The sequence below is a fragment of the Bacillus rossius genome, chromosome 5 (genome assembly GCF_032445375.1).
Source record: "Bacillus rossius redtenbacheri isolate Brsri chromosome 5, Brsri_v3, whole genome shotgun sequence".
Lineage (NCBI taxonomy): Eukaryota > Metazoa > Arthropoda > Insecta > Phasmatodea > Bacillidae > Bacillus > Bacillus rossius.
In genome coordinates, this window is record NC_086333.1 from 80,694,817 (window position 1) to 80,714,557 (window position 19,741).

At 41.0% G+C, this 19,741-nt stretch overlaps 1 protein-coding gene across 2 annotated transcripts in view; it reads right to left on the reverse strand.

Annotated features, from left to right (window-relative positions):
* Positions 1–19,741, reverse strand: part of LOC134532105 (protein amalgam-like) — a 297,722-nt gene that overhangs the window by 52,642 nt on the left and 225,339 nt on the right. For both annotated transcript variants that reach the window (XM_063368413.1, XM_063368414.1), the window contains exon 6: positions 13,057–13,154. In XM_063368413.1, coding sequence (XP_063224483.1) covers positions 13,057–13,154 — 98 coding nt within the window. The remainder of the gene's footprint in view (positions 1–13,056; positions 13,155–19,741) is intronic.

A 19,741-nucleotide genomic window follows, 5' to 3' on the forward strand; every position in this document is an offset into this window, starting at 1 on the left:
CACCAATTCAAACGTACAATTCTTAAAAATATTGCCGAGCGTGATAAATATACGCAGATATTTTAAGACTTAATTTTTTTCAAACATATTACACATAAGTTCTGCACGTACCGATACAATTTTCGGAGCCGCGACGTTGACTATTGAATAATTTGATTGGCAGACCGAAATTTTAAAACTTTATCATGGAAACGGCTCCGATAAAAGTTAAAAAAACTTGCAAAATACTAACCTTGGCTTTGGACCTGATTTTAGACAAGGAATTTTTATTTAGAGACTTCCCATCCCTTTAAAGATTGTAATTCGTGAGAGAGCGACGTAATTAAGTTGTTGTGTAAGTATGTTTTCATAAGAGTAACTAATATAATCAATTGTTTCACAGTGTGAATTGTGAAGGGTAATGGCCTAAGCAGGAGTAGGAGGAAAATAATTTCTTTTGGGAGCGATGGTTCCATTATAGTTGTGATAGATGGACGCGTCTTGACAACCAATGTGTTCCCATTAACAGGGAATATTACAATACAGCACTTATAAAATTATTGGATTTATATTTTATAACATAAATTATTATTTAATAACTTATTAACAGCGTATTAGAAAATCCATAAGGCAATGCGTCTCACTGTTCAATTCCGAGCGTGATTAATATAAGGAAAATATATTTTAAAATAAATTTCTGGACGTTAATCGCACACGTACTTTCCACTCCCGCCGACAGAATGCGCTGCCTGAATTGTAAACGTGGCTTCCTACCATCATGTGCAGACAACAGCACTTTCGCTACGTCGACTGTAGAAACATTCGCCTAGAAGACGTAAATTTTAAACTATTAGAAACGTCTCCGATGTAATTTGAAAAAGTCTTGAAGAAACACTAAACCCCGGATTTGGGGCCTGGTTTTCAACAAGGAAAATTATTATCTTTGTTAAAATTCAATAATTAATACACACCTTTGGCTTTGTGAACTTTGGTTTGCACCATCCGACACACAAATTGCAGCACCTTTTTTTTTCCACACATTTCCGTTCTGTTACTTCCATCGAATGCATGAAAGTATTTCCTCCAAATGACGCATACTGAAAGCTAAGATGTTACACATCAATATTAATTGCTATTGTGCAGGAGTGAATCCTAGAGACGAGACACTGAACTCAGTAACTTCTGGGCTGCACTCGCTCCGAATGCCAGACAGTTAGAACTTGTCAGTTCGCTCGAGAGAGAGAGAGAGAGAGAGAGAGAGAGAGAGAGAGGGAGAGAGAAAAGGCGACAGTAAAACCAAACTGCAGCGCGCCGAGGATGAAACTCGATGAAAGATAGGTTGTTCAAAGGCGACAAGAAGGGGAAAACTCCGGCGAACAAGGCAACTCCAGACGAAGAGGCGGGACGTTGCGAAAGTTCCGCGCGAGAACCATCGACAGGTTACAGTTCCGTAAAGAGCTGCGATTCCCGCGCGATACGCCCGGCTTGATGATACTTTGCACGCCCGGGTTTTGTTACACGCAATTAGCAGAGTGCGATTTAAAAAATACGAGGCTAAAGTTCTCCCGTGTTGCCAACTTTCCGAAAGGTGTAAAGCATGCTGTTCAAAAAAATATATATATACACATAATTTTTTATTCTCTTTAAACAGTAAGCTTTTAGAAAGTTACTTTTCACCCTTTTATTTTAAATCTTTACTGTATCCTCACTATAATTTCTCCCTTGCCAACTTCTCTTTCCCAGCTCCGCGGCGGACCTGGAGGAAAATGGGAAAACAACCGCAATTTAGTTGAAAACTCCTAAATGAATTACTTCAAGTTTTCGGTTACCTTCACGAGCAGAGTAAAATTATTTTATCAACAATTTTCTTGGCTGCTCTTCCGGTTGAAAGTACAGGCTTCCCCTGGGATGTAAGGCGAGCCAGGGGCTTCGTAATACACGAGTTACGTCTGTGCTGTTCCGTTTCCTTGAAGCATGGAGTATTTCAGTCAGCCTTATGAAGCTTCAAAGTGGGAACTAACATTATTATCAACAAATTTGTTAGTTATTACAGTTTAACATTAGGAAAAAATAAATATTAAAACTAAAAAAAAATTGGTTGTCTGTAAAGTCAGTTTACGGACGATAGTTTAACGTGACAACGACATAACAAAAACATTGATGAAATGATTGCATACTTTTATAAATTAAATTGAATCATTTTTATTGAATTATCACTATTATGTATTGATACAAAGAAGGAGTGAAATGAAATCTACAATTTAATTGATAAATTAACTTTTATTTGCACTCAGTAATTCAAATATATTTATTACTTTAACGAAGAGATTATTTTAACTATAACTTTTATACATGTTTGCTATTTAACTTCTTCCAATCTGTGTTATTCTTTTAAGGATAGGACTATGATAGGAAAAGTAGGAAACGAATGGGAGTGTTTAAAGTTGAATGTGCCTCGAAAAAGTCAAATAGATGGTTGTTCCAATCGAGTGGAAGAGAGATAGATGCGGCGCAAGCGTGCAATGAGTGTTACGGGACACAGCGTAACGGGACAATGTGCGTGCAGCCGGCGTTAATCGATTTATTAGACGTTGTCACGTCAACAAAACGATTTTAAAAAAGATCACCATATATATAGGTCCCGGTATGCGACAATTGGTTGGAGAAATTTCGTGGATGCGATGGAAGTCGCATGTAATGGAAATGAGTAATCACGATGCTACCATATATGGCAGATGGCGTGAACCAAGGTTCACAAAGCCAAAGGTAAACTGTAGAGTAATGGCTATTTAGTGAATTTCAACAATATGAACAGTATTTTAATAAAATTAATTATTTTAGATTTAAGTACAAACTGGAGTTCGGTATTTTTTTCAAGTCTTTTCGATTTCATCGGAGCCGTAGTACAATTACGGGCTTACGTATGGTGGCAATTCCGTTCACGCATTGAAACAGTGAAAGATTATGAATTTAAATTCAAAATTTAAAAAAAAAAATGTATCTTTCGGTTTAACTTTATGCAAAATATATTTAAATATTTTGTTCTCAAGGATTCATAGCATTATAAATGTTCTATATAAAATAGTTAAATTATTTTTCACGTGCTTCATCAAGAGGTTACGTTTTAAGCTTACACAGTGAACAAAATGCGTTCAGTCTCGTCCTACGTATGGGTATGTGTTACGTAAACGGCTACAGTTTATGGCTAAAAAAAAAATGCAGATGAGAAAAAAAATAGCCAGTCATGGGGACTGTCAAGAGAAGTGAAAACTTAAAACTTCGTTTTTAAATGTGTAATATGACATCATTTCTACGTAAAATGTACGTAAGAAAATGATTTTGGAATTATATCAGTACGATGTCAGCATGATATTTATCCTTACATCATTTTTTTAGTCACAACAGATGTCAGTGGTATGTAAAAATTACGTAAAAATTAATTACCTCGCTATTACTTACCAGTAATGTCAGACATGGTCAAATTAACTTCACTTACTGCTACTACAGTATGTCGGTGATGCGAACTCACAATATTTTACCCGTCCAAAAAAGAGTCCAACACGCACATGATACAGTCGAGTATATACACTGTATTAGTGTATATATGCGTAAACATGTACACAGACCGGTGCGCGTCGCCAGTCAGGCGCAACACGTCACTAGCATGTCGGTGACGCGAACCCTTAAGTTTTTCCCCGAACCAAAAAAATCGCTCAACGCGGCTGAAGAAGTTTTGACTTGAAAAGCACAGTAGAAGCTTGCATGCGACTGTAAGAGTGTAACCCGGAGGTGGAGATGGAAGACGGCCTTGCCACGCAGGGAAGTGTCAGGCAAGCGGGGGCGCCGCTGGCTGCCACGTGACCGCTAACAAGCGGCCGGCTCCCAATTAGCGACGCCCCGCGCACCTTGTGGCACCCCTGGGGGGGGGGGGGCAAGACGACCCCTGGACGCGCGGCGACTAATGACCGGGAAAACCAACACCGCGCCGCCGGTGACGAGTGTTCCTCCTGCCGCCTGGGCTCGCCTGCTCTTCCCAGGAGAGGCCCGCCTCGAGGACCCAGGTGCTCGCGCCACCAGGAGACACGAGTCGCGACACGGGAGACAGAACCAATGAGAGAGGAGAGAGGAGACAGAACCAATGATAGAGGAGACAGGAGACAGAACACAGGAGATAAGAGACAGAAAACATAAGATAGGAGACAAGATACAGAACCAATGATAGAGGAGACAGGAGACAGGAGACAGGATAAGGAGACCGAACCAATGAGAGAGAGGAGACAATGGACAGCACACAGGAGACAGGTGACAGAACATTAGAGACACAGGAGGCAGAATACAGAACCAATGATAGAGGAGACTGGAGACAGAATACAAAAGACATGAGACAAGAGACAAGAGACAGAACCAATGAGCTAGGAGACAGGATAAAGGATAAGGAGAAAGAACCAATGAGAGAGAGAGAGGAGACAATGGACAGCACACAGGAGACAGGTGACAGAACATGGGAGGCAGAAGTCAGGAGACAGAACACAGGAGAAAGGATAAGGAGACAGAACCAATGAGAGAGAGGAGACAATGGACACCACACAGGAGACAGGTGACAGAACACGTGAGACACAGGAGGCAGAATACAGAACCAATGATAGAGGAGATAGGAATACAGGATACAGGAGACAAGAGACAAGTGACAGAATCAATTAGAGAGTAGACAGGTGGTAGAACACAGGAGATAAGAGACAGAAAACAGGAGATAGGAGACAAGATACAGAACCAATGAGAGAGGAGACAGGTGACAGAACACGGGAGACAGGAGGCAGAATACAGGAGACAGGAGACCGAACACGGATACAGGGTAAAGAATACATGAGTCAGGAGACAGAACATAGTAAACAAAACACAGGATACATGAGGCAGAATACAGGACAAGAGACAGAATACAAGAGACGCAAAAATGATAACAGGAGACAGAACAAGGAAACAGAATAGAGACAGAACACAGGAGACAGAAGAAATAATACAGAAGGGAGGCGACTGAACATGGACGACAGAACACTGGAGACAAGAGACATCATATAAGAACACAGGAGACAAGAGATATCATATAGGGAAACAGAAGTGAGGAGACATCATAAAGGAACACAGGAGACACACACAGTCCACATCTAGCAGCGAACTGATGAGATGGCGCAACAGCCTACCAGCTCGCAGGGAGAAGGCAGGTGAGTGCCCTCACCGACCAATCACATCACAGCTTTCTCGTACATATAAAATACAATTAAATCACAATAAAAAGAAATTACTGAATAACTAAAACTTGATGTTAGAGACGTAAATAAATATGTCCAAAAAAACACAACCATATGCTCGTGAAAATTAAAAAAAAAAAAAAAATCCAGTGAAATAATTATGACTAAATGAATATATAGTATGGTATTAAATTTTTTTTTAAAAATCAATTTTAAATATTAAATATTGAAAAAAATTAAAGAAAATAACAAAGTTGAGGTAAGAACGCGATGGTAAGCACCTAAAATTGAAAATTTGGTTATTACTAAATTTGTAAAAAAAAATACTTAATCGTTCCGGGATGGTTAATAAACGATGGTTAATCGTTTCTTCATCGTCTGTGCGCGCAGAATTGTTTGGTAACAGACTTTTGTAGTTTCCACCGACTGTACCTTCCCCTCCAGCGGTGAGTTAGTTGCATGGCGAGGGGCGGGCACGGGGTAGTTTGTTGACTCGGACGACTGACCGTTTGAATGTGACTGGCCAGACTTCCGCCGGACACGCCCTCCGGGACTCAGGACACATAGACAGCAATTGGAGTTCGGGCAGCCGGTCGAACAAGAGAACTAGTTGCTTTTAACCCTCGGGTAGTCAACAAATCGACCATTGACGCAGTCAGCTGTCTACGAACAAAATTTAGACAACAAAATGTAGAAAAAAAAATCACAGGAAAGAAGAAATAATAAATGAAAAAAAAACATAAAGGAAGCCAAACCCCTATGGAAATATACGTAAAAGTACAAGAAGACTATATAAGAGCGACAAGAGAAATATAGCATGATATATAATTATGATGACCCTGATAACAACTCTGATATAATTTGAGTATTTTAATGTATATACACTTATGTTAATAAATTAAAAATAAAAAAGGGGAAAAATTAAGGTAGTTAAAATACGAAAGAGAAAATATAAAGCATGAAGACAAAGTTCTCTAGAAAAACTAAAATAAATAAAACGGTGAGAACATTTATTAAAATTACAATTACAGGTATTGTCAAAACTGAAAATCCCTAGTATTCACAAATATGATTATGGAGTTTGTATCCAGGTTGTAGTATGGATACATATATTTATGCCTTGATTGTAATAGTCAGCTGAATACCATAGAACCTCGTCTAATCAAATATTACTGTTGAAGTAGCTTGGTGTTTGTCAAAAGGTGAGGGTGTTTTACCCATGGAAGATATGTATCAGGGGTGAACGCGCCTGTATCACCAGGTGCACTGAGCAGCCAGGGGTGCTACCCCTGGCGGATACGTGACCGAGTTGAACGTGCTTGTATCGCCAGGTGCTCTAAGCATCCAGGGGCGCTACCCCTGGCGGATACGTGACCGAGCTGAACGCGCCTGTATCACCAGGTGCTCTAAGCAGCCAGGGGCGCTACCCCTGGCGGATACGTGACCGAGCGGAACGCGCCTGTATCTCCAGGTGCTCTAAGCAGCCAGGGGCGCTACCCCTAGAGAATACGTGAACGAGCTGAACGCGCCTGTATCACCAGGTGCTCTAAGAAGCCAGGGGCGCTACCCCTGGCGGATACGTGACCGAGCTGAACGCGCCTGTATCGCCGGGTGCTATAAGCAGCCAGGGGCACGACGAAAGCAGCCACGAGAGCAGCGAAGCAGCAACAGGCCACTAAGTGGATGCTGGGTTGGAGCCGGGGGGAGAGAGGGGCGGTAATCTGGTTTTTCCTTGCTTTCCTGGGGGAATTGCCGGTTTAGCGGCGGGGAGCTGCTTAATGCGTGGAGAAATACGACGCAGATTAGGAGCGATGTTTCGGGCAAGCCTTAAGCGCCGCCACTTTGCTAAACATCTTCCCCCTCCCGGCTCATCTTACGGCCCGACGTCTTTCTCCCGCGGGGGCGTAAATGAGGCGGAAATCATCCCGAGAGTTACCACCCTCCAACGTGAAACAATAACGGTAATGTCAGTGATTGAACAAAATGAAAGCAGATTATTTTGTGTCGTCAAATTCCTTGAACACTCTGGTAAGAAGGTAGTATCCAAATTCTTTACGTGTGTTGTGAAACTGCACAGAAATACTTCAATAAGTGAGTTTTTACTTAATATGAAACGCCAATTAACTTCCAGCTCCGCTGCATTTGTCTGGATGTTCTCCTGAAGGAAAAATTATATCCTTTAGTTTTTAAAATTCAAACTTCACTTCCACGGTAATTGTTCCTTATCGCCTACCCAGTTTTTTAATATGAAATATTAAAATAAAGAAAAAATGTGAATTGCTTTGATCCAAAACTGTATGATATTTATCAAAATAAATTTTGATTTTGAAAATGTATTTATAATTTGAGTAATATTTAACTCTGGATTAGCAGATGAATGTGTTTGTGATTTGAAGCCGTAAAGTTACCAAAATATTTTTGAAGTAAAACTTCTTTGCTTGGGAGTAGGGGGGGGGGGGGGCTAAAATTTTCGAGAAATACGAAAATTCCGATCACATGAGGGGAATAATTGGTGACACCGGGGGGGGGGGGGGACGGTAGAGGAGGAGAGTGCGTCAGCGGCGACGCCACTCCAACACATGCACTAGCGGTCTAATGGGAAGACCGTTAGAAAGGGGGATAGGTTTGAAGGGGGGACGGCAGGGGAGACCTATGATTTTATAATGCAACATTTAAGATAAAGGCTTCCAGCACTTCCCTATACCATTTACAACAATGATAAAACTACACTTAGGTGAATAAGTAAATGCACATAAGCAAATAATAAGTTATAACTACCGTTTGATTAAACGGAAGTAAAGGGAACATCTCCCAAAATGAACTATCATCGCTTCCAAAGTTGGGCAGAGTCAAATATCTTGGACATATGCCATTGCAGTTTTGCACTGTTCGTCATGGAAAAAAAAAATTCGAGAACGCAATATAAGAGTTAAAAATGAAAACGAATCCAAATTCCTTCTATGAAAAACTTGTGCTGGCTGATATTTATAGTTAGAATGTGTTTGTCTGTGCCTTAGCCGTCGTGTTGTCCGCAATACCTGTTTTGGTTCTCCGTCGGGCTGATCTGGTTTGAAAATCAGCTGATTTAGGCTTGTTTCTCCGTGGGTTTACGTTTTCATTTTTTAATTCTCAGTTTGCGTTCGTGAATATTCCCGCCCCCCTCCCACCCACGACAAAACCAGCGCACAATCATTGCGCGGATCAACTTGAAGAACGTGCCGAGGCTGTGTGGATTGTGCCCGACGTTTCGCCCTGCGTTGCGGCAGCCGTCTTCAGGGCGTGTGCGACTGCGGAGGGCCTAGCCGCAGCCCGAGGCCGTCTCTGGCGCCGGGAGGGGGGGAGGGGGGCGTGGCTCGTCGTAAAAATACCGCCCGCGAGGCAAGTTAATGCGGCCACGTAAAAGCTTTCCCCCTGGAGGCCGTCGGACAGCCGGCGAGCCAGCGGGGGGCGGGAGGGGGTGTGCGCCCTTCGCGCGCGTGTATTTCAGCCCTCAGCCCTTCCCGCCGCGGGGGTTGTGGCAGCCCTGGAGGCCTGGTAGGGGTGGGAGGAGGGGTAAACTGTTCCCCAGAGCGAGTCTCGCATCCCCCCCACCCGGCCGGAGGCGAATATACTGTGGTCTCGCGCGGGGGGGAGGGGGCGGAATGACGTCACACGCACTTCCGGTAATTTGGTTCTCGCGAGACAACACAGACGCTTGCATGTTTACGGTCCCCGCGCCCGTACAGTCGCGGCCAAAACGCTCTGGCCTCCGGGACGTGGCTTGAAGACGGTGTTTTTTTTTTTGTTACTCCCGAGACCGTCGGCCGATCGGTAGGGACCGAAAAAATTCGCGGGTTCAATGACCTCCAGGATGAACTCCATAGTTCTACGTACACTCGGTCAAATGTCACCCACTCATTGGCTGCTGTCTTGTGAGACGTCCCAGCGTAGCAGCCTGTGATTCGATAAAGCTTCGGTTGGGTGTTTCTCATTGGTCCAGAGTCATCCAGGTGAGTTGTGAGCCAATAGCATAAACAGCACTGATGTATAACTATCTGTATCTTAGCCTATCGCGAAATGAATTCGCGAATTTTTCCGGTCTCTACCAATTGGTTTTTCAAGGGTTGTTTGGCTGGAGCATTGCGGGAAATCTGGTAACATCGCTCCACTTGTCTCCCGTCTCCTTGGAGGGTGTCTTCGCGTCACTTTACATCACTTTTAATTGAGTGATTGTTTGTTTGCATATATAGATTACAGATATGTAGTATAATTTACTCAGTAGCTTGCCTTCTGGGTTATGGCCGTGTCCTTGGCAAATAATTCACCGACTTTTCGGTCGACATTGCCGTCGCCATCATCAGGGAGCCGTTACCTATCAGAGCCTTCCTTTCTTCTGGTTGGCTGGTTTGCTTTGCCAATCAGGGGCGATTTGTCTGATGTTGGCTGTGGAGCTATGTTTTGAGGATTTGTAAAGAGTGGGCTCCATATTTTGCTTAATTTGTAGCCATCTTCTCTATTAATGTTTCCTGGGTGTTTTAATTTTTCTTTTGATTCTCGAATTTATCTTTTATTTTATTGTCGGATGTTGGATCTGGTGTGTAATTGGTTGAAATCAACCCAGAAGCCAAGCTACAACTCAGAAGCGAAGCTATTTCAGACAATGGCTGTGAAATCCTGCGAACATTATAATTTAATCAACTTTTAATAACATCAGTGGTCGGCGCAGACTTTGCTGGGTCTCGGGCTGGGTTTTACTATTTTGAGGACCATCCGTTTGAACAATATTAAGTCTTTCAAACAACCATTTAAGCCATTATGCAACTTAAATTTTTAACGATGGTTTGCCTTATTTATCTTAAGAAATGTTGATATTCGTTCCAGATAAATTATCTTCGGGTCAGTTTTTTTTATAAATGCTTACGATCAAATAAATTCCGGTTGGAGTCGCGTGATTATTCGTGGCAAATACGATAGTTGAAGGTTTTTATAGTATGAAATCATGAATGTAAATTTGTATTGACCAGAACTTTAAATTAAATGCGAATTTTCCTTATCCCACTGAAATCCATATTTGTGACAGAACACTAGACAAACAAGTACGACACAAATGAAAAACATCGGCGTCGGGTCCTGGGGGACTGCTTCTGAGACGTGAGTCAAACACTGTTGACTTGACGCCATTTCTGTTCCAAAGCACACCGTGAAGCGTCAATACTGCAAGGTGCGACTGCCCAAGTGCAATCAAACCTATGTCCACATACGTGTGCCTCTATATGGGGAAGAGCTGCGTCGTTGAATGATATACTTCAACCAGTAAAACACGTAAATTTGGGACTCAAAATAGTTGAAATTTCTGTAATTCGAATGTAATTGAAGTTAAATAAGAATTTTTTTAAACATGTTGTGTCACGCACTTAAAACACCCGTAGTTATACTCTACGCCACCAGGTTTTCCGACATCACTTGTCTCACGTATTTCTCACCAGTTTCCCACATTGTCCCCATGACAATATTTGGTCGGGTGTTAAACCAAACTCTGTTAAATGAATTAATTTTCGGACTAATTACTGTGATTGGGTTGAGCGTGGGACAAAATTTTCAAGAAATGAATTAAATGTGTGACTGCGTCGCGTAAAATGAGTTGAGCGTTGGAAGAAATCATTTAAAATGAGTTGAGTGTAAAGAGTCAAATTGTGAGAGTGCAGCGGAGTGGGTGAGTATTGAAGCACAACATACAGGCTAATGTTACAACTATCAATCAATACAATTTACAATGATTAATAGTAAATTTGTTTTACAGCAGCTGAATAAAAGTTTAATAAGATTTCAATATATATATTTTTTTCTGGTAAGGAAATTAATTTATTTATTCACCTCGAGGAACTCCGTACTCCCTAGAAGATTTATTGAAAATATATAATTTAATTATATATATTTAAAATATAAAATATACTTATTATACAAAAAAAGGGATTAAGAAGACCTATCAATAACCCCGGAAAAATCATTTTATAAAACCAGGAAAGAATTGTGTATATGTATAAAGAAATAAATTACAAAAATTAATTCTTTAAGTATACCCCCAAGGGGGCTTCAATCTTGAAGAGGCAATAAGTGCTGAATTAAATATTGCCAGCATAAGGTTGGATAACATCTGCCTGGAGACAAGGGAAGACCTACCCCACATCACCAAGTCGACGGACCTCGAAGGCTCACTTCAAAGGGCGCGGGGAAAACAGTAGTTCTTCCCTGTGTTTGTTCTCCTTGTCTGCATATTTCCGCGCGCAGGCAGGAGGCTATCAGCGACACAGCGCACCCGGGGAACTCAGCGTCACGAGTTTTCGAGCTCCCTTGGGCCCGCGTGTTCGACCCCAGGTCGGTCCGTCGTGTGGCGGGGGGGGGGGGGGGGGGGAGGTAAACAAACACAAGGAAGGGGGGGGGGAGTGTTCTCTTCCGGAGACGCGCGCTTTCCTCGCCCCCTCCTCCTCTCCCCCAACCCACAAGGCCTGTTTCATGAGCCGGCTCCGGAGAGAAAATATTTATCCTAATGGCCCTTGAAGTCGGCTGGAGGACTTTTACCGAGAGGAGAAATGTCAACCCGGTGGCGCTGGGAATAACTGGGGAACTTCAGATGAAAAAAATATATATATATTTGTGTGTGTACATGTTGAGAAAAGAAAGAACCTACACTGCCTGCGATAGCGAAATTCATTTTTTTTTAACGAACAAACAAGAGCCTTCCTGTTCCGCGAAAACCTGTGGGGAAGATTGGGTGGTGGAACTGCCACGCAACTCGAGTAAATTCTCATATTATATTTTTAAAATGTATAAACCTGCAAATTTTTGAAATGTAATGAAACTTCGTAGCATTTTAATTTCTCGTCTACGCATCTCACCGGGCAAGAAACAAAGAGTAAATATATGGGAAAGTTTATTTTTTTTTATTTGGTAATCCATGACGTAAGTGTATTAAAGGTGCGTAAGTGCTACATAATGATTTATTGTAAAAGAATTCTGCTTTTTACTTGTTCATTCGTGTGTTCTAGGAGTCACAAGCTCGTTTCTGCAATGGAAAAATAATCTGTTTTAACGTAAAACGTGAATAAATCGTCAGTAGAAATAACCTCTCCGTGTCTATAGATTGAAAATATACACAGTACACAAAATTTTTATTGATAAACGTTATCAGTGCTTTATTATTAAAGCTGAATATTCGTGAATTTTTTCGTACCTATAAATATTACTGTTTCGTTAATTCTACGACAGTTAAAGTGATTCCTTCGCATCCTAAACGGTAACATTATCAATAATTATAAGTTTAAGTGGTATTTGACGCGTATAAAAAAAAATTTATTCTTATTAATTTAAAATCCTGCCAAATATGTTTTTGGAAAAATATCAGCAAAACAAATAAAAACGAGTGAGAATGAATCACAGTTATGTTTCAACAATAGCTATTTAGATATTTCATGACGTTGCAGCAGAAGGCATGTGTTCTTTGGGCGGTGCGTTCTTTCTCATTCCCCAGGTTGAATCTATTCGGACGACTATATTCTCTAAGAAATTAATATTATTTTTTATTGAATAAAAGGTAGTTATAATTTGATTTTGTTTATGTACATGTGAAACATGCACGCGCAGAAATGTTTCACTGTCAAAGAGCACTAATGGGCGCAGAAAGTGAGAGTGATTGTTGGAAACACATGAGCGGTGAGAAGTCAAGGAACGAGCCACTGCTAAAAGACCCGAGGGCAGTTAGTTGCTGCTGAGGGGCGGCTGGGAGGGACTGGGGGCGGCTGGGGGCGGCTGGGGCGGCTGGGAGGGGCTGGGGGCGGCTGGGGGCGGCACTCACCTCGGCCGCCGGCTCGGCGTGCACGATGCAGGCGAGCTGAGCCTCGTAGCCCTCCCCGGAGTGGATCCAGCTGCGCTCCACCTCGATCTCCGGCGCGTCTGCAACAACACACACCCGTCAACCACACACCTGTCAGCCACACACCCGTCAGGCACACACCTGTCAGCCACACACCCGTCAGCCACACACCCGTCAGTCACATATCCGTCATAAACACACCTGTCAGCCACATCTCCGTCAGAAACACACCTGTCAGCCACACCTCCGTCAGCCACATATCCGTCAGAAAAACACATGTCAGTCACATATCCGTCAGAAACACACCTGTCAGCCACACCTCCGTCAGCCACATATCCGTCAGAAAAACACATGTCAGTCACATATCCGTCAGAAACACACCTGTCAGCCACATCTCCGTCATAAAAACACCTGTCAGCCACACCTCCGTGAGCTACACCTCCGTCAGAAACACACATGTCAGCCACATATCCGTCAGAAACACACATGTCAGCCACGTCTCCGTCAGAAACACACCTGTCAGCCACACCTCCGTCAGCCACATATCCGTCAGAAAAACACATGTCAGCCACATATCCGTCAGAAACACACATGTCAGCCACGTCTCCGTCAGAAACACACCCGTCAGTCACATATCCGTCATAAACACACCTGTCAGCCACATCTCCGTCAGAAACACACCTGTCAGCCACACCTCCGTCAGCCACATATCCGTCAGAAAAACACATGTCAGTCACATATCCGTCATAAACACACCTGTCAGCCACATCTCCGTCATAAAAACACCTGTCAGCCACACCTCCGTGAGCTACACCTCCGTCAGAAACACACATTTCAGCCACATATCCGTCAGAAACACACATGTCAGCCACATATCCGTCAGAAACACACATGTCAGCCACGTCTCCGTCAGAAACACACCTGTCAGCCACATATCCGTCATAAAAACACCTGTCAGCCACACCTCCGTGAGCTACACCTCCGTCAGCCACACACCTGTCAGCCACAACTCCGTCAGCCACTCACGAGCTCATGGCGCTAATGCCTCGGGCTGGTTTGGCGGCAAGTCTAATACACACTGAATAACACGAGCGGAGAAAATACAGGACAATTGTATAACAGGTAAACACGCAATAGGCACCAAGATACACTTCCAGCAACACAATGATTTGCGCAGAGATTATTTTAAAACCGTTTAAACAATTCTAATTAATTGATCTCCCACAAAGAAGAAACATAACTGGATTGAGTATAAAATAATATAGGGAGTCACATCTTGTTGAAGGCAAAATAGCTAGAGATTATGAATTCAGACAATATCACACAGGGGGGAAAAATAATTAGTAATAGATAATAATAAGGAAACGATTCAGTCTTTTCCCAGTGTTGTCACGGGAAATCATAATAAAAACTGAACTCAAAAAGGCGTCACTGGGATCTCAACCGCGGCGGTGTGCGAGTTCTGTCACTCAGTCCATAGAGAATAGAAGCTTAAAGAGCTCTCGCTTCGAGTTCTGTTTTGCCAGATCTACACTGTTAGAAACTATTGTCAATTTTACGGACTTTCCAACGAAAATTTTTGCTGAAATAAACAACGTATTCGTTGTTATTTAAAATAGCTGGATTTTCATATAAACTACGCCGTATTTCCAATTACAATTAGTAGAGACCTGAAAAATTCGCAGATTCATTTCGTGAAACGCTACAATCCAAATAATTATACCTTAGTGCTGCTTCTGACATTGATTCATTGTTAATCTAAAGTGATGAGGGTCAATTAGAGACCCTCACTCATAGAAGTGTCGAATCACAGGCTACCCGGTTGAGACGACTCACAAGTCAACAGCCAATGAACAGTTGGCATTTGCCCGGGTGTGTAGAGTGTAGTGGAGTATATCCTGGAGGTCATTGAACCCGCAAATTTTTCCGGTCTCAACCAATTAGTATGTTTCTTTCTAAACAAAAGTGGTCAATACACGAGTGTTCTTACTGTAGACTTAAATATATATATATTTTTTAATGTTTTGTTAATACAATAATAATATTCTTTTTGATTCATGTTCAAAGCAAGTTAGCTCAGTGTCCGCTAATTTACGAACTACTCGTAAACAGTATAGTTTGTAACCAGCGGTCTTCGCGAATTGAAGGTGAATTTTTTTAAACAGTTTAGTGATAGGCGGTTACAAGACTGGCTTACTTCCATTGGCACTGCTTGATTACGAATACAATTATACTTCCAACTATAAACTTGCACGCTAAAAAAAATTGGTTGTCTGTAAAGTCGGTTTACGGCGGACGATAGTTTAACGTGACAACGTCATAACAAAACATTGATGAAATGATTGCATTCTTTAATGAATAAAATTGATCATTTTTATTTTAATAATAAAAGAATAAAAACTTGAAATTATACTAGTAATCAGATTTTTAAAATGCAAGATTATTTAACCTTTATTGCCGAAATTGTTGTAGTAATAAGCAATGAAAACCACACTAACTTTTCACTTCATTTCATAAACAGTCGACGAAACAGTTCACGTGTAGATGACTTGTAATTAATATTAAAAACTGGCGTTTAGCTATAAAGTTTAAATATAATTATGAACAAGTTTTCATATAAATAAACTGTAATCAAATATATATCATCAATTATATGAATCACCATAATTTTTTAGTCAATTGTAACATAACCTATTATTACTGCACTCGCCGACAGCGTAACGGAACAATGAGCGTAACGGGACATAGCGTAACGGAACAATGAGCGTAACGGGACACACAGTAACAGAACAATGTGCGTAACGGAATACTTTTTCGTGCGTGCAGCCGGCGTTCATCGATTTATTAGACGTTACGTCAAAAAAACCGTAAGCGTGTTACACGCGGCAACACCGCATCTGCTCACAATATGGAAGGGGGGAGGGGGTGGCTGGCTTGACTTGACATTTTTCTGTGTTTGTTGTCTTGTTCGTCGTCCGGACAAGGCTAGGTATGCTGTCACGCCAGTGCTACTGATGTCGCTGCAACTGAGCTGTAGTGGACGATAAACAACCACTAAAATAATAAAATATATATATACACATATTTATAAAAATGTTGATAACTGGAAACTTTTGGTGTTGACAGCAGAGCAACCAAACCAAGAAATAACATTTTTATTTCCGCTTTTGTAAAGAAAATTCAATTACTTGGTAGCTACAGGTTGGTAATTTATTAATCATAAAGTATTTTTTTTATTTTCTCTTACTTTTTAATTTCTTATTCCTCTCTATACAATATTCGCTGCAAATTATTCAATGGCTGCTTTCATATAAATTTAACCCATTTTTGTTTCCTTTCATAAGTCAATATTTATGTCACGGACTTAGCAAAAGCTCAATATTTCATATATTTTTCCTTCGCCAAAACAAAATCCTTATTTATTCATTTGACAAGCCTTAAATACTTTTGAACGAAAGGAAAACATTATTAAATCAAATTCTGGAACCCAATATAATTATTTGGCTGGCCACGGCTTCTTAAATAATCTATAAACAATAGAAAGTTGACTTCTTTTCAAGTTAGAAATAGTGTAAACAAAGCTATAGATTGTCGCTACTTTAGAGATAGATATTTTCTTGTCTGCTTTACTCTAAAATACTCATCAGGTGAAACAATATGTTAAATATATTGATAAGAATAAACATATTTAGTAATTACTATTATTAGAGCGTGAGGGAGCAAAATGTAACTGCTCCCTGATGATGGCGACTGCAATATCGACCGAAACGTCGGTGAATTATTCGCCAAAGACACGGCTACAACTCAGAAACCAAGCTACTTCAGACAATGGCCGTGAAAGCCTGCGAACATTATTAACTGAGGTGTGTAGCCGGAGGTGGTGATGTTTGATCGAGACACACTTAGGTCTCTCCGGGGAACTGACAGAAAGCTGACGTCACGCGATGCTGAATAGTCGCACTGGAGCTACAGATGCTTAAGTGCTGAAGTGACGGCCCGCCGCTGGAGAATGTCAGTTGTAGACATCATCAAGTAGTTTGGAATCTCCCTTCAAACCAGTAAGTGCCACTCTCTTCTGACCACCCGCAACCATTTGGAGACTTCCTTCCCCCCCCCCTCCCCGAGAGGACAAAGTATTTCTATTCTCCTCCAAACAGTCAATTTGCAAGCAAGGAATAAGAACTTATGAACTATAAGTAGAGACAGGAAAAATTCGCGGATCCATTCGGCGATAGGCTAAAATTCAAATACATATACCTTTTAGATAATTTTGCTACTGGCTTACTGTTAATCTGGACGAATCTCAACCAATTATAAACCCTCAACCAAAAAAAGATCGAATCACAGTCAAAACCAGCTGAGACGACTCACAAGTCAGCAGCCAATGAACTTGCGTGATTTGCACCGAGTGTACAGGGGAATGCGTAGACTATCCTGAAGGCCATCGAAACCGCAAATTTTTCCGGTCCCTAACTATAAGTATTTGACCCCGCCATAACGCTGTTTCGTTGCGAGCTATCACTCTGAGGAGTGATTGAATTAGGTTAATTAACTTGTTACCTCAGCGACTACTCGAATCATTAATCCCTACTATAATAATATTATTAATGCGAAAATGCGTTGGTCGGTTTGTCCTTATTTCACGCAGTGACGAAGCAACGGACCAACATGATCGTTTTTGCATACAGTTTAGTTTAATGGCAGGAGAGTGACTTAGACTACGTATAATTATGAAATTCCATCCCTAAGGGAGTGAAAAAGGTGTGAATGCAGTTTTATAGTAGAAACTCATAGATACAAAGAGTGAGTTTGTGTAATAATGTATCTGTATCCGCCACACGGTCATATAGTAAGGTCTGGCAACTTCCTATACTTCTCCTTGGCGAAACCCATCCGCTTGGTTTAGGACTACGTCAATAGATGGCGTTGGCTTGAATTTGTAACGCGCTATCGTTTGGTGCGTTCGTCACGTCTTGCCTAGGGGTTACCTGCCTTCCCACAAATTGAAACTGAAGATCGGCGTCCCGGTTTTGTTGATGCGTAGCCTTGTTGATGCACCGAGATTGTGCAATCAATAGGACCATAAAATTAAAATTTCACGTTTTTGAAGTGTATGACCTACATACTTGAAACTCGGCAGTGATGTTCCTTGTGTTATGATGTGTTTATCCGGGCAACGCCGGGTACTTCAGCTAGTAATACTATAAATAACATTGAGTTTTCTGTATGGCAATGAACATTCATAGATTTTAATAGTTTTTAAACTAATTAGACTAAACAAGACGAGAATTGTTTCACTTAAGGTGGTATAAAAAGCCTGGATAGTAATCATAAAGGGTTTAATTTAAAAAATTTCGCGTGGAATGACTTTTAAATCACACCATATTCTTAATAGTAGTGATTATTTCTTTTAGTTTGCATACATTCATTGTTATTGAGCATGGACATCAGATTATATATTACTGTATATTTGCAGACGTTTCACGTCCCAATACCTTGCATCTACACCCAAATATTAATATCAATGTTAAACCAAAGAATAAAGTTATTTTTTACTAATATTAATAAAGAATCAGCTGGTGAAGTTTATTAACGGCATTGTAATGTTAAGCTGCATGGGTTAGATTTTACAAGTACACCAGAACAATAGTTTCTTTGCTTATTGATTAAAAACTATTTATTTCTGACCTAAAATATATTTGTTATGTTAAAAAAGTAAGGGAAACAAAAGTTGTTTGAGTGAAGGTTATACCTTAATTAATAATGAATTAATGATATAATATTTTTTTTATTTCCCATTTATATCAGAATTAAGTGTACTGAGTGTTATATCAGATATTAAAATGTAAAAAAAAAACAATCCGCTAGAAATATCATCGAACGAGGTTCTTCTGAACCAAGAAAGGACACAACTTCTCAGTAAGGCGACAGCTAACATAACAAACGGACGGAATCGCGTGTATATTTATCTTGTGATTCGACGAAGAGATACCGAGCTCAAGCATTCTCCCAGATTCGTGACTGTTTGATTTTTTGTCGAGTCAATATCCCCTTTGATGTCCGAGCAAGCAAACACGGTGTAACTGTGTACACAACTGCTTTCAGTAGTCGATCGGTGAGCGAGTCATCTGCCTCGCTCGGTCCCAATCGAACTACAGTCTTCCAGTGTCCCCTGCCGGTCTGCTCGTGTATCCTGCCAGTCTGCCAGAAATTACAATTAAATAGCTATTGTAATATTTATGTACGTTACATTATAAATAATACCAATTCTAGTTGTACTGGTATATATGCCAGTTATTAACCAAATAAATAGGATAATCCATATTTAGCGAAAAGATTCCGAGACTAGCTGAACTTTAAAACACTGTAGCATCGTCTGTGCTTCGTGACTGTGTGAGTTTCTTTATGGTACATTTCAATAGGTATACCACCAATGAGAGTGACAAATGCGCAAGAAAATGCGTCCTAAATGCCTCGGTCAAATAAGGCAACGACTTCTCTCGCAGACGGCCGCCAATCACAAGAAATAAACCTTCTATGCGGGTATACATTTTTGCAGTTTAATAGGCATTCGAAATTTTTCGCGACAAATGCCTGCCATAAAAATTTTAGTCTATAATTCTAAATAATGAGTCTCTGTACTAAGTCTTGACACATTAATGCTAAA